Source organism: Lathamus discolor, chromosome 3 (assembly GCF_037157495.1).
Source record: "Lathamus discolor isolate bLatDis1 chromosome 3, bLatDis1.hap1, whole genome shotgun sequence".
Lineage (NCBI taxonomy): Eukaryota > Metazoa > Chordata > Aves > Psittaciformes > Psittacidae > Lathamus > Lathamus discolor.
In genome coordinates, this window is record NC_088886.1 from 75,637,800 (window position 1) to 75,652,282 (window position 14,483).

The window sequence follows — 14,483 nt, forward strand, 5'->3', positions numbered from 1 at the left end:
GGCTTTCAACTTGCAGCTCCTACTGCATGTAGAAACTGATGGGGATTCCTTCAACCTTCAGCTGTTTCAACAGTATTAAAAAGGCATAAACAAGGAGTGATTGAGGAGAAGGCCAGAGATTCCACAGCACAGCAAGGAGAGTACAGCCAGAAAACCAGCTTAGTGCATTCTTCCTTGCAAGAAGGCGCAGTGCCATTTATTCTCCAGTGCCAGAAGAACTTTACTGAGGAAATGGGTGTGAGTTAAAGACTCTGAGGCTTCTCTTCCTTCATTTCTGTGCCCAGTGTACATCAGCTGAATCAGAAAGTCAATGAGTGCTAGTGGCTGGCCTACTGCGGACTCTTGGGGTCCTGGTGCAGCTGGCATGGTTGCGAAAAAGGTGCCAGGCTGGAGCAGTATTGCCACCAGTTCCTGAGACCCTTGGAGATAGCTGGTGCACCTATCTTGCAGAGATGTGGATGTCTACTGGGTGCTGGTCTTTGGTGAATATTAAGAAATGAGGGGATAATTTTATTTGGAAGAATAGAAGCAATCACGCCAATGCTAGGGAAATACTGAGGTCTCAGGTGGTGCGGAAGAGAGTAAGGTATAAAACTTAAAAATATTTTTTGCTAGAACTTACATGAGAAGGGATTTTTAGCACCTCAAGTGCTCTTATTTATAAAAAACCCAGCATGTTACATGACTGTAAAAACATTGTTTCTGTTATATAAGGACATATCATAACTGTATGTACTGCTGCTACTGCCTGCAACAAAAACACATTTCCAGATTTCTGGTGCTAACGTATTTACATTTTTGTTATTGATATGTTTCTTATCTCCCTGAAAGCTTCCTTATTCAACTTTCTTCATTAAGAATTTCTTAGATTTCAATTACAGGTCATTCTGATTAGCTTTTTAATTATGGCTAGAGAAGGCTATTTACAGCACTCCTGACTGCTATAAATCAGTCCCTGTGGGGAAAAAGTAAAAAAGAGGTGAGCAGCTTTAAATAAATTACTATCATTTTCCATTGTCAAAAAGAAAGGGAAGCGTTTTCTATACCTTGTAGTAAATACAGACCTGAACTGGAAAGCACAGTTTGGGTTAGAGTCCAAAACTTGAAATTATCTGAAATTGAGTTAACTTTACCATGGGTATTTGCTATGACGATTTTGAAGGAATTGATAATTTAACTTTGTAAATTCTTGTAGTAGTCCATTGCATCATCTGGTTAAAGTGTATTACAATTATGTTAACCTGAGATACTTTTTATATGAGAGTACTGTACTGTATTACAGTACACAGAATAGTAATACAACTTCAGTATGATTTGTCAAGTAATCTTGAATTTTCCTCTTGTTGCAGATTCTCAAGTATCCATGGTGACTATCTGCCTGCAGAATATTGGAAGTGACCCTTGAAGAAGGAAACTCCTATTGTCATCATCAACCTGAAATGAGATGGAAGTAGGCAGTGCTTGAAGACAGTTTGTGGAACCATTAGGAAGCACAAGATGGGAGTCCCTTGTGTGTAACAGAAACAAACTGGGCTATGGGCACTGTTCTGTGGAATATATGGCCACAGATCTGTCTGGGAAACTTAGCCAAATGTGCGTTTGAGCTCTCTGTAAATGCAGAAATTTGGCTCATATTCAAGGTTAAGTAAGTAAAATGTGATTAGTTGTGTTCCTTCCTCTTCACTGATGAGCTCTTACATCCAGTGGAACCTAAGGGACAAAATCATCATCAAATGTCTAATGTGTAAGTCTACAAGTATGTGGTATGAACAGTAAAAACACTCTGATTTTAAACCTTTCTGTAACACATTTAGAAGAATAGGCACAAAACAGTTAATCTTTTTTCCTTTAATTTCAATATACCCAGAAATGTTTTTACCATCATGTTTATAATTGTGTTTAGAATAAGAAAACTCTGATAGGTATTTCTGTTCAGTGCAATATACTTCTTATAACATCAAAAGACTGTTGTTCCCTACTAATTCACTATTTTGCTTTCTTATATATTTATATGAAATGCTAGTGTACGTACAGTCGACTGTCACAACATGGAGCAAGACTGAGACTACCCTTCTTCAGAAAAAAATCGACCTGATTGACTTTCATTACACCAGTGTAACAGCAGTACCTATCCAATACACAGAGGACCTTCAGAAGCACTTTCACTGCTACAGGCACACATTTGTCAGGTTTCATTTCCAAATACCAAGATAAGGAACTAGGCAAATACATTCTTGTGTTAAGCTTATTTTCTACTTTCATAATTTGTGCAGTTCTCATGTAAATGTTTGCTGTCTACAGCAAATATTGAGGATTCATTCCTAATCTCTGCCCCAAACTTTGGCCATAGGAGCACTGGTGACTTCAAACCATTTCTCTGCATAGAAGAATATGCTCTTCTGGGTTAGCAAGGAGGGAATATCAATACCTGACACTTAAAAGTGGCAGGTTTGCATTCTTGGTCCATTTGAGCTCCTGCAGACTCAAAAACTCAGTTTAGGTTGCCTGCATCCCAGGTGACTGCAGTTAACGTTAAAACTTGCTTTAGCCAGATAGCACCAGGGATGCCAGCACCAGTGTTCACCTCTTCCTTTGTGGCCTTTTTTGGGATTGCCACTGATTATGCAGCCTGAATTTTCAGAAAAGCTTGATTGTCTTAGATCAGGAATTAACATGTGAGTACTTTTTCAGACAGCATGCATTACAGGCTTTGATTTTTCTCTATTTATATTCTGTTAAATTCACCTAAACCAAGGTATTAAGCTTTATGTGAGTTAGCACTGGTCAGAAGATACTTTCCCATTGTAACAGTTTTCATTTAGAAAGTGGTAAAGTTTGTTGAAGGAAGAAAACTTTTAAATAATCATTAGGAGTTGTAGTTGTAAATAGCTTTCCAGTTTAGTGTGTGCATTTATTTTAAACTCATAAATCTGAGTTTAATTTAAAAAGCAGTCCTATATGTCATTTGTCTCAAATGAAGCGTGAACTCCATGTGGATGAATCTACCTTCTTCATTTAGGCAGGATGCTTTAAAAGTTACTACAAATATACAGCTGTGGGGTGATAGATAATAATTGTAAATTATAAACAGAGGGCTGTCAGCTCTGAACTTCCACTCAGGCTCTGGGTACAGTTTAAAGACAGACTCCTGGAAAAGACAATGTTCACAGTGTCTGAAAATGAAGTGACAAGGAAAAACTTTTGCTTTGTTCATTGATGATTATTTATAGGAGCAGCATATGTAAACAGAGACCTTGCTCAGGCTTCTTTGTGAGATTTGATAAAGGTTATTTTTTTTTTTGTGTCCAGCTCTACGTTTGCTTCTGTATTAAATGCATTGTGTGTTACTGCTATTTCAATATAAATAAGAATTATCGTGCTGTTCCTAAAGTGTACCTAAACTCCATACTCAGTGCTTCTGGCCAGGTATAGTAGGTAGCCCTTTAGCTCTACATAATCTTCAGAACAGGCTGCAGCAGCCACATACCTGTAGACCATTTAGTGTGTGTCAGGACATCCACCTGCTTTCTGCCATCCTCCACTTGCCTATTCTATTTTCAAATATGGGTTTGACCACAAATTGTTGTGCCAAACAAAATATGACATGATTAAGAGTTTGGCATTTAGGTTCAGCTTGTCCTATCTCAAAAGCAATGAAGACTCAATGCATACAGCCCACACTGAACCCCAACACTATTATGAAGACAAATTCAATTTTAATTCTGTAACTTTAATTCTGTTTTTTTTTTTTTTCTTCAGAGTGCAGTAGATCACTTTGCAGGCTGAGTGTTAACAACAGGAATCACTCACTTGAGCATGTGACTGGTCCACTAGTTCAAAGTGAATTTTGTCCTTTGCTTTTTTTTTTTTTTTTGAGAATCAGATTCAGGTAACTGTAAAAAGTTAAACCTTTGGATTAGCACTTTTACTTTTGTGGTGACTGCCATGATGAGACCATGCATGATATACAAGTAGAGCACTTAAAATATTTTCAAAAGACATAATCTTCATATCTTGCAGAGCAGAATGGTATTTGTGGCAGTGGGTGTTGTGAAATCGGTTGGGTTTGTTTCTTTGTTTGAACTTTGCTTTATTTTCAAGTGTATTTTTTGTCATGTCTAAATATTACAAGGCTACTTGTGCTGTAAGAGCACTTCCTTTATTAAAATTATATATAAATTCTAAGAGTCACTGTTTACTCTTACCTGTGGAGGTTAGGATGCTGTGGTTTATTTTTCTGTCAGGGGCAAAGTACTGCACTCACATGCTTTTAGATGCATATATTCCAATTGCAAATGCTACTCTGGTTATAATTTATGTTAATTTTTCTACTGGGCATACGGGCAAAATGTTGTAGGCAGTTAACATTTGGATTTGGGGAATTGGTTTTATTTTTCTCTATATCATTTAACAGTTATTTTATACTTTTATGTAAGTAACAATTTGAGCTCTGCATGTGCAGCTACACAGAATCTGTATCACCGAGAAGCAGTGACTGGTATTAGTATGTACTGGTAGAAAACAGTAAGCCATATCTTTAGCTGAAGTAATAGATGTAAATTAGTACTAGTAGAATCTGTAACCATTTCCACTGACTGACATTCAGTCCTAGATAGGCACAATGACCTGAAGTTACAGTCTCCTGCTTGAAAGTCAGGAACAGGAGTTGGGAGATTGTGCATTTGTCGACTGGACATTAGAGCAATTTTAAATATGGGTATTACATATACAGTAGTTATTAAGACGCAGTATTAGATCCCTGTGTCTTCTAATATTGCTTGGCTTATTTAAGTACTTATTTTCTATTTTTCTTGAGTACATTTCTTTAGATCAGAATTGCTTATATACCTTGGCTGAACTGAGATTTCAGAGTGAAGTAGTTTTAAAGCCCCAAGACAATGTTTTCTTCCTCTTCCTTCTCCACCCTCAACCACTACTACACATCCTTTCCTGAGATCCCCAACCTCAAAAAGATTGTCTCACTTAAAGCAAACAGAAGCAATTTTTCTTTTAAGGAAAAAAAAAAATTACTGTTCTTGCCAAGAAATTAAAACAGACCTAGGCTAAACTAAGTATGGCACAATCTTCTCTAATTCAGTTTCCACACTGAACATTTTTTTTTTTTACATGTCTGTTGCCATTATCCGGTTTGTACATATCCTCCCTTCTAAATTGCGAAGTAACTCTTGCTCTGCTGTCTTCTGGTGTGGTTACAGCTCTGAGTGCAAACATATTCTCCTCTCTATAATTTTTCCTCCTAAAACCACCCCCCCCTAAATCCCTGAAGCTCTGCAGTCTTCAATGATTTCTAAAAAAAAAAAAAAATTAAAAAAAAATAATGCCCCAAAAAAACACATTTATTGAATCCTTGGTCTGAGTACTTGGCTCCCTTTCATTTCTGTGTCCTCCTAAGCACAGCTTTAATCCATCAATTGGATACAGGCTATGTCCCAACTTTATCACTGGTTAAACCATTTAAACAATCTTTCTAGCTTTTTCACAAGGACAATGAGATATATATGAGGTATACAGATTCTTGCTACTACATATAAGGAATTTGAAAAGCTTTACACTGCAGTATTTATTTTTAAATCTACTTACTAGCACTTATTTGCTGTTTTAGTATATAATACATACTAAAGTGATTTATGCAGTTACATGCTGGTAGATCATATCTAAGATCAGATATGCTTCAGCATTCAAAGAACAGGCCCAGTTCTACAGATCTAAAACATACCTGTCATTCACAGTTTTTGTGCAGACACCATCACTTCAGGGTGGAGAGGGAAGGGCAAACAGGGACACCTCACTCATTTTTCTGTTGCTTTGGTTCTTGTAGATCTTGTAGAACAAAACAGCTTCTGCACAGGCAAGTCTGGTTGGTTGAGACCTGGTTGAATGCCATGTTGAAAGGAACTCCACCTAGACCTATGGAACAAAGAAGACAGATATGTTTACTTTAGGCTCTACTCTGCTGCCAGCCCATGATGGCACAGAAAATTTCTTAATAAAATAATAACTTTTTATTAAAAGGCAGATTCAGGAGACGAGAAATAGAAATATGAAGACTTGGAGTATATCTGTGCAAGCATCCTCCAGCAATGCAACATTCTACTATGCATTAAAAATGTAACTATTAAATAAACAAACACTTAAAAATGGAATAATTGTTAATAACTCTGTGTAATGACTTTCTCCCTGGGTTAATATTCCACTAATACACAGCTAAGACATCTGTGAAAATCTAGTTTAGATCAGCTTTGTTATTTCCATATTAGAGCACAGTAGATCTGAGTAACTGTAGTAATATTTTATTGATCACAAACATAATAGTACTTCGTTCAGCAATTAAAATGCATGATAATTCATATGAACAAAATGAAAACAAAGCACAACCAAAAAATAACTTCACATTTTTTCAATTTCATTCTTAGTATAAGCAATAAATACAATGCTGTAGCTTCTATTAATCTTATTTACATAGCACGATACTTGAATGTTGCTTGGTTTCCAGCCCAAATGTTTTATGACATGAAAAGGAGTACGTGTTGCAGCATTTCTACAGCCAAATACTCTAGCAGATCATCACATAACATAAATGCTAACATTAAGAGTCAAACAGCTGAGAGGATCCTGCAATGGAGTGTTTTATTAATTGAAGACAGTAGCATTAAAAATAGGCATTCCCTCTCATAGAATACTAACATGTTGGTATTCGAGATAGAGACCAAAGACAAGTATTTCTACAGCCCCTGTAGACTGATGCAATAAATCCAATAATTCCTCACTAAAAACAAAACAAAACAAAACAAAACAAAAACCCCAAAACAAAACAAAAACCCCAAAAGCAGATAATACATAAAGAAATCTCACAGCCCCAATAAAAAAGTCTATATCCATCCCAGAGCACACAGATAAGGACTACAACATTTTGTGAAGTAGAAAATAAGAGAAATCAGCATAAGGATTTGATTTTAATTTATGATGATAGAGAAACATTTTAAAAAGCAGACCCTTCTCTTGATTGTGTAGGAACTGAAAAAGGTGAGGTAGGAAGGCAAAAGAGGGAATTTATGTTTTCCAATGCAAAATGGGAAATAGATTAGCTAATCTCCTGAGAAGGGGAAAAACATAGCTCTCCTATGCCATGTAACCCTCCACAGCTACATTTTCTCACACATCCAGCTGTATGTGTACTTAATTTCCAAAGTGCAGGCATGCATAGGAGCATGCTGCAACTGTCCAGCTAGAAGTAGGATGATTTCTGTAGAACAATTTTCCCTCCTAAATTACAAGTTTCTCTAACAGAGGACAGGGAGCATTTACCAACTAGTACTTTGCATCATATGAAAAAAAAAAAAATACAGGCTATTAAATTTGAACTAGCTGAGAAGGAAGCTTAATTCAAAATCTAATATTGTGTCACACTCTATAAAGTGTTGCATACACTACAACAACCCATGAGGTACCATGAAATAACTGCCTGATAGGATGACATAAAATACTTCAAAACACTTTTAAATGGACAGATGTCTGTCTGGGCTTTGATCCTCAGCTGGTACCCACTGATTTTGAAAATGGAGCTCAAGACAGATCTACACCAGTTGATGATCTAGTCCCCCAGTATAAAGCTGCTCTACCAGAGCAGGGATTTGCAACACCACTAATATTTCCAGAACATTGCACAGATCTTAAATAACACTACACAGATCAGCAAGCACAGTTGTAAGTAACTTCTTACCACATTGTAGCAAATCTTGTTACTGTATTCTTACAATTTAAGATATTGTGACATCTGACTGCCATATTTCACACTATTCTGAAGTACAGACTCCTACTGATTTTCAAATAATTCTCATCAATCAACAGCCCTGCAGAAGAACAGAAATCTTGATCCATGCATCCTAGCTGAGATTATGTATTATGAAACTGAATCATTAATAAAATTCTAGATTCAAACTCCAGACATAAGAACCGCAAAAAACTACGGAAAGGTGCAAGTGGCATGAACTTACTGATTCCTCCTAATGTTTTCCTTCTCAATACAAAGCATTTGAGGTGATATGAAGTTACAAACTAATGAACACTGTGACAGCAAAATAACTAGATGCTAATGAAGCTTACAGAAAGGCTACTGACAAAAATGATTAAATGTGAAAGTCAAGTTGTTCATATACACAAGTAGGTATTTAATACTGAAGTGGTGTCAGAAAGAACTGTCATTCTTTTGACTGGCTTACAGGCACCAGATAGATGCACATTAATTAGCATAATTGTCTGTCAACTCCAACACTACTTTTCTTCTACTTCGTTTTGGTTTTTCCCCACTTGAAGTAGATTTATCTGCAAAATAAACTAATAAAACCTTTTTCTACCTTATTGATTTTCAGTAAGACTTTTCTAAGCTCACATCATGCCCTCATTCTTGAGCATTTTCGTCATTTCACTTAAGAAAACTACAGTTTCTTTAAAACAAAGATTTACAAAAACATAGATCACTATAAAGATACATTTTAAGTCTTTCCTGACAACCTCATTTTCAGTGTGATCTTTATTCCCCAGCAGAACCAACAAAAAACTTACAAGTACTATTCAAAGCTACTAAGAGAGATTCAGAATCAAGCATTCCAAATAATATTATGAATCCATAATGTTTTAAACCCTTGTAAGACAAACTTTATATTGGGTTTTCCAAATAATGATCATTACTGTCATTAGGTTGCTTGATTAGCCTGAATCTCATACACTGGTTTTAAAGGTCATATGACATCTGCACTGCATTCAGTCTTGGAGGCTTTTTTCTCAGACAAAAAGCCGCCACAAAATTGATCAAAACCTTGCCCCAAGAATGAAGGAATATGTTATCAAGCATATGGCCAAGGAAACACTTAAAAATAAAACAATAACATGACTAGAACAAATTACATACATGAGCGTTTCCCAGTTGAGTAAATTCCTTACACAGTGAAGTTCCATCAGCTTCAGTTATGTGTTAGTGCCTGTAAGGATTTGCACTTATTCAGGTTACTACTTTCCTTTCTGGCAGTAATGCCTCCTTGACCTTGTCTGTCTTAAAGTCAATAAGAAATTTCCATAAACTTGAGAAGGAGACAGTCCTGTATATGCAAAAGTAGTTTAAATAAAACTGCTCAAAGCGTGCTGTGAAATACTACATTGGTAATATTACAGAGGTAAGTCAAATCTCAAATTTACACTGGTGTATCTATGCTTGATTTAAAATAGCGGAAAAAAGAAACTGGCCAAACCAAACCTTCAGTATCGTTGACCAAACCAAATGGTCAATGTCTGAATCTGTTATCTCAGACTACCTCTTGGGCTTTTTGACAGTCAAATGCTGGACACAAAATGAACCTAGACAATCTATTGTTGTTATTGCACCTACTTTAACCATTTTCTTTTGTTGTGTTTTAGGTTGAATTAAGACAATACAGTAAGGTATTTACACTCCAAGATTCTACAGACAAGTGAAGTGGCATCAACACAACACAGTCTTGTACAAACTTCCAAGAAAAAAAAGATCCTTCATTGATTCCCTTTGTACAAAAAATTGCCAACTTTGTCTACACAGTAGAAACTGAAGAGGCAAAGTTTGTATCCTCATATAAATGCACATATGTATATAGATATATATATGTACAGATGTCCATACTATAAAGATAAGCAGAAAAACAAAGATATGTATATATGCATACATATACATACATATGAAAAACATGTTAGTTTAGTTTGCATCATTCAGGAAAATAACATATCCCAGGTTAGGTAAAATCTTCTGGCCATGAAGTCATTAAATCAAACTTGGGAGTTCAGGAGGGTAAGCACAGTGGCATAGGCCAAGCCTTTGGCAGTCAACCATACATTTTTTCAGTTTTTAAAACAACACTCTCTATGTCATGGTTGCCCTTCCCATTTAAATGTTCACTAGTGCAGTCGTGATTGTAGCTGTAGCCTTGAACATCGCTGATGGATGATACGGTATAGGAAGCGGTGCGCATGGCATCCGAGTGGCTAAAACTGTGCTCAAACTGGATTTTGTACTGATTCCAGTGTCTTCTCAAAACAGCTTGGACCTGTGCCAGAAAGCAAAAAGAAATGCATATGAAACACTTGGAAAGATAGCACTGGACTACACTCTTTGATGCATGGGGGCATAATAAATGTGTCTAAGCAAATTAGGTAGTAAAACTGAGTAATCCTGGAAAATGGGGGTACCTACATGTGATCTGTCGCATGACATGTTCTGAAAGATTTACAATTTAAGTAGATATTCTTTAGCAAATTTAGTATGAAATAATTTCATTTCACAATGGGAGTGTACTAGTTGTTCACAAAAAGCACAGATTACAGGAGAAGCAGCAGCAGCACAGTTGCTTTCTCCCCTGTGGACTAAATTCTGGTGTGAACAACTCAGATTTACAGGTGAAAAAGGACACTTCTAAGCACTTTCAATTCAAAAGACTACATCCTCTGCAGCTGTAAATTTTTATACTCTCAACAAACCATAATTCACATTTGCTCTGGTTCTGGCCTTCCTTTATTTCTGCCCATACCTTAATCAAATGAATAGCAGGACAATTTCCCAGACTCCATTATTTCTACCAGGGTTAAAAATAAAGCTGATAAAATAGCTGAAGGCCTTAGGCTTACATGTCTCCACTGAAAGGATGTTATGTTTATCAGAGCCTTCCTCTCCTGCAGTATGGTTAAACACCTAATGCATAGGGGATTGATCAAGTCTCACATTCACGAAATTCACAGGGAATTAGTCACTCTCTGAAGGTGCCATGTGTGGACTGATAATGGCAATAGCTATCATGTTGCTTTTTCAAGAGGGTTTTATTTTAATGTTAAAAAAACTGCCTACAGATCATGCATGTTTAATTTCCTCTTCAGCAAAGTCTGCACACAAAGTATTCCTGCACTGACTGGCAAGGTGCTGACTTTCAGGAACTGCTGGGGGACACTAGCACTCACATTTATCCAGCAGTGCACCCCACGCTCACAGGCCTCATTCCCAAGCATGACCTTCATTTCAGTTTGTTACATACAAAAGAACTAAACAGTGAACAGTGATTCCCTCAGTTACATGTTGATGTTGTGGGTAAATATTTTTAGGATTTTCCCCTATGTCTTCAGGGTTTCTTTTGTGCTTGCTTTACATTTCCTTAACACAATGGCTTCCTCTAATTTTACTCTGGCTTTAATTATGAAAAATAAATAGAAGAAATCTGATGTTAATTTTTAGACTTCCTGCAGTCTGGTATCAGAATCCTCTGCTTAAAGGAGAGCTTCATCTTTCTCAAAATCCTCACAAAGAAAATATGAAGGCATAAGGGAAGAAATAACATAAGAAATTAGTATTTTAGGGCAAAGGAGATGCTCTTCTACCATTCATAAAACCATTCCAATCCACTCAGAACATCTAAACACAAATCTACAAACACTGAAATCAAGTATCTTAATACTGCTGAGTATTTGATTTTACCACTCCTCATATCAAAATTCTGTGTTTCTTCCAAGTCTAAATGGAGAATTCTTGTTTCATCACAGGACACTTTTGATTAATTAATTTACACTGCATAGAAATACAGACCCTTAAATCTTCACACAGGTTAAATCCATTCCCTGTAATCCCTCATAAAGCCAACAGAAAAGCCATATTCAAAATTTCCTACTTTCCAAGAAGGAAGCTTGGAAATTATTTTTAAATCATATCATGCAATCTGTGCATACCACTAAGCTATGTTCCATTTGTTCTCCTTTCCATAGACCTCAAGAAGATCAAGGTCTTCTTGCAGACAAACATGCAAAAAATTACATGTTGAGCAACCGTCACATTAGACAGGACAGGCTTGAGATGGGATAATACGAGCAACTGCAACTTCATGGCTTAAACAAGGTCACAGAAGTCTACGGGCAGAGAAGGAAAATAAACTAGAGTTGCCAAGCTGCAAGCAAGCCTTGCACTAAGGTCCTCTCACAGACTTCCTCCTGGCTGCTTCAGTAACACTTGTTTATCTTTTAAATTGTTACTAATATTTGTAAACCAGACCTAAAGGGTCCCCATAGCACAAGAAAGCCATCAGTATCCCTGCCAGACAAGTGCCTTTGGACTACTTCTAGGGAGAAAACAGTCTGTTTAGCTTGCTCTCCAGCCAGTGACAGATTGCCATAAATAGTCTAGTTTCCTGTATGGGCAGCCATTTCCTTTGTGCCCGCGCCAGTGCCCATCACGGTCTCATGGTGCATTTCTAACTAAGCTATGGATTTCTGGCATTCTTCCCAAATCCTCTCTGTTACTGCTGAATCAGTATTTCACCTCTGTCCTGCTACGTGTCTGTTCATCTAGGCTGTTACATCCTTTCATTTATTATTAGTCTTTCGGTCTTCTCTGAATTGTCCAATCAATCATTTCTAGAATAGGATGGGAAAACTCCATGGCACAACTGATCTTCACCACTGATTATACTCTTTTTAACAATATGCGTGTCTACCCATGAAGTGAAAACCTCAACTTTTTTTAATCACTTTTTCCTCAGCTTTGAGCACTTGTACAAAGCTGTAAATTCAGCTCAGGAGGGGTAGCACTTAGTTCTGAGATAGAACTAAGATAGCATCTAAGGAAGGATATTAAGTTATGCATTTAATGAGAGAAAATAATGTAATAAATAGAAGTGTCTTAGTCATTAAGGGAAATACTAGTTCCAGCTGGACAATTGTCACTTTCTCACCTTATTAGTTAGCAATAGCTCTTTTTGGGGGAATTTTCATGAAAGGCTCCTTCCAATCAGCCCTTTAACAAACTAGTTAATTGATGTTTAATACAAGGATGAATTAAACAGCTAACAAATTAAACAGTAGCTGACAACAAGAGAAAAAAAAAACACCAGCCTTGTCTATTAATAAATGTACTGTATAATCCTGTGGACCTGAGACTATCATAGAATGGCTTGGGTTGGAAAGGGCTTTAAGATTAGTTCCAGTCCCCCTGCCAGGGGCAGGGATGCCTCACACTAGACCATGTCTCTGAAGGCTCTGTCCAGCCTGTCCTTAAACACTGCTAGGGACGGAGCATTTAACCACTTCTTTGGGCAACTTGTGCCAGTGCCTCAGCACCCTCACATCTTTACTGCATCATTTCTGGAGACCACTGGGCAGAAAGAAAAAAAAAACCCAAACACCAGAGACCTTACATGGATCATGTAGGTCATTATTATCACTGTTATTAATAGCTTAATAGGAATCTTTTTACTGATCAGAGATCTGGGTCAAACTTCTCCTGTGACTGCAGCTTGTGTCACCTCAAAGGCCACTCTCAGCCAACTCAAACTGGAAAATATGGTAAGGAAGCTAAGAAGCATCTAACTTTGTGGGATGCTGGGACATAAGCAGAATTTGGGTGTCCTTAGGGAAGTCTTGCCACAGAAGGTAAAGATGAAAAGCTTACACATACACCCTTGTCTGTAGGAGGGTTGTGACTAACAGCTATAGTACATGTCAGAACTGGATTTGACAGACCAGCCCTGGCCACATCGCTCAAGCAGTCTGGAGATGTTCCTTGGCTATGTCAGCAGGACATACGAGCCATTTTTCTAGCATTTCTTAGTTTCCTTTCACTAGAGCTCTCTGCTAGTAGGCCACTTTAATTAATTTTTTGGCCAGATGTGGCCTGCAAAGGCACCAGTTGAAGAGGGTTTGGCTCCTGGTATTTGGTATAGAAAAACATTAAAAGGTAGAGTAGCAGTTGGGAAATGCTAAGATGCTTTTAACATTTCTAATTGCTAACGCTGCACTGTCACTCAAAGTACCAATTTTAGTGTCAGTATTCACGTTTAAACCATAGACTTGGAGCAGAAAGGATTAACACCACTCTCTGACACCTCTCATCTTGTACAGTTTCTAATGAGGTGTTGCTATGACAGGTAAGAAACAGCCACTAAGCTGCAGCTGCAGGCTTTGTTCAGGCATTGGTATGACAGTAAGAGACAATAATGGCAACAGAATACATGCGTGCCTGCAGGCTCACATACCAAACGCAGAATCCTTTCCTAGACAAAGGAAATACTTCTTTTTTTAGAAGGCATTCTGAAGTATAAAATTCATATATATATTGACGCTGAATATGGTCAAGTGATCACATTGGATCCAGAATGCTTAATTATGTGTTCAGCTTTGAATCAAATACATAAGCAGGGACTTGAACCCAGATTTATTTTATGCTAAGTCAGGTCAACACCACTGCCCCATGTCCATAAAGTGGGAGAAATCCTACCTCTATCTTTTCTGCCCCCTTTGTAAAATCATTGAGCATCATATATTTTAGGGTGGTGGAAATAAACTGTACAACCCTTTGGTAGTTTCATTGCAGTTCAGCCAGCATTGGACTTAAGAAGAGAAGGAAGAGTGATCTGCATGAATCAATTCTAGTACGAGCCAAATATTTACCTCTAAGGAAGTATTAC

General features: G+C 37.2%; 2 protein-coding genes across 10 annotated transcripts in view; one reads left to right on the plus strand and one right to left on the minus strand.

Moving 5' to 3' along the window:
* Positions 1–6,167, plus strand: part of FAM171B (family with sequence similarity 171 member B) — a 191,242-nt gene extending 185,075 nt beyond the window's left edge. For 3 of the 5 annotated variants that reach the window (XR_010610624.1, XR_010610625.1, XR_010610626.1), the window contains one exon: positions 17–6,167. The gene's annotated coding sequence lies outside the window, so the exon portion shown is untranslated. The remainder of the gene's footprint in view (positions 1–16) is intronic. The other 2 variants (XM_065669863.1, XM_065669861.1) reach the window with 2 other exon arrangements.
* Positions 6,168–7,921: 1,754 nt separating this feature from the next.
* CALCRL (calcitonin receptor like receptor) overlaps positions 7,922–14,483 on the minus strand; it is a 71,958-nt gene continuing 65,396 nt past the window's right edge. For all 5 annotated transcript variants that reach the window (XM_065669868.1, XM_065669865.1, XM_065669864.1 and 2 more), the window contains exon 13: positions 7,922–10,091. In XM_065669868.1, coding sequence (XP_065525940.1) covers positions 9,870–10,091 — 222 coding nt within the window. In that variant the 3' untranslated portion in view covers positions 7,922–9,869. The remainder of the gene's footprint in view (positions 10,092–14,483) is intronic.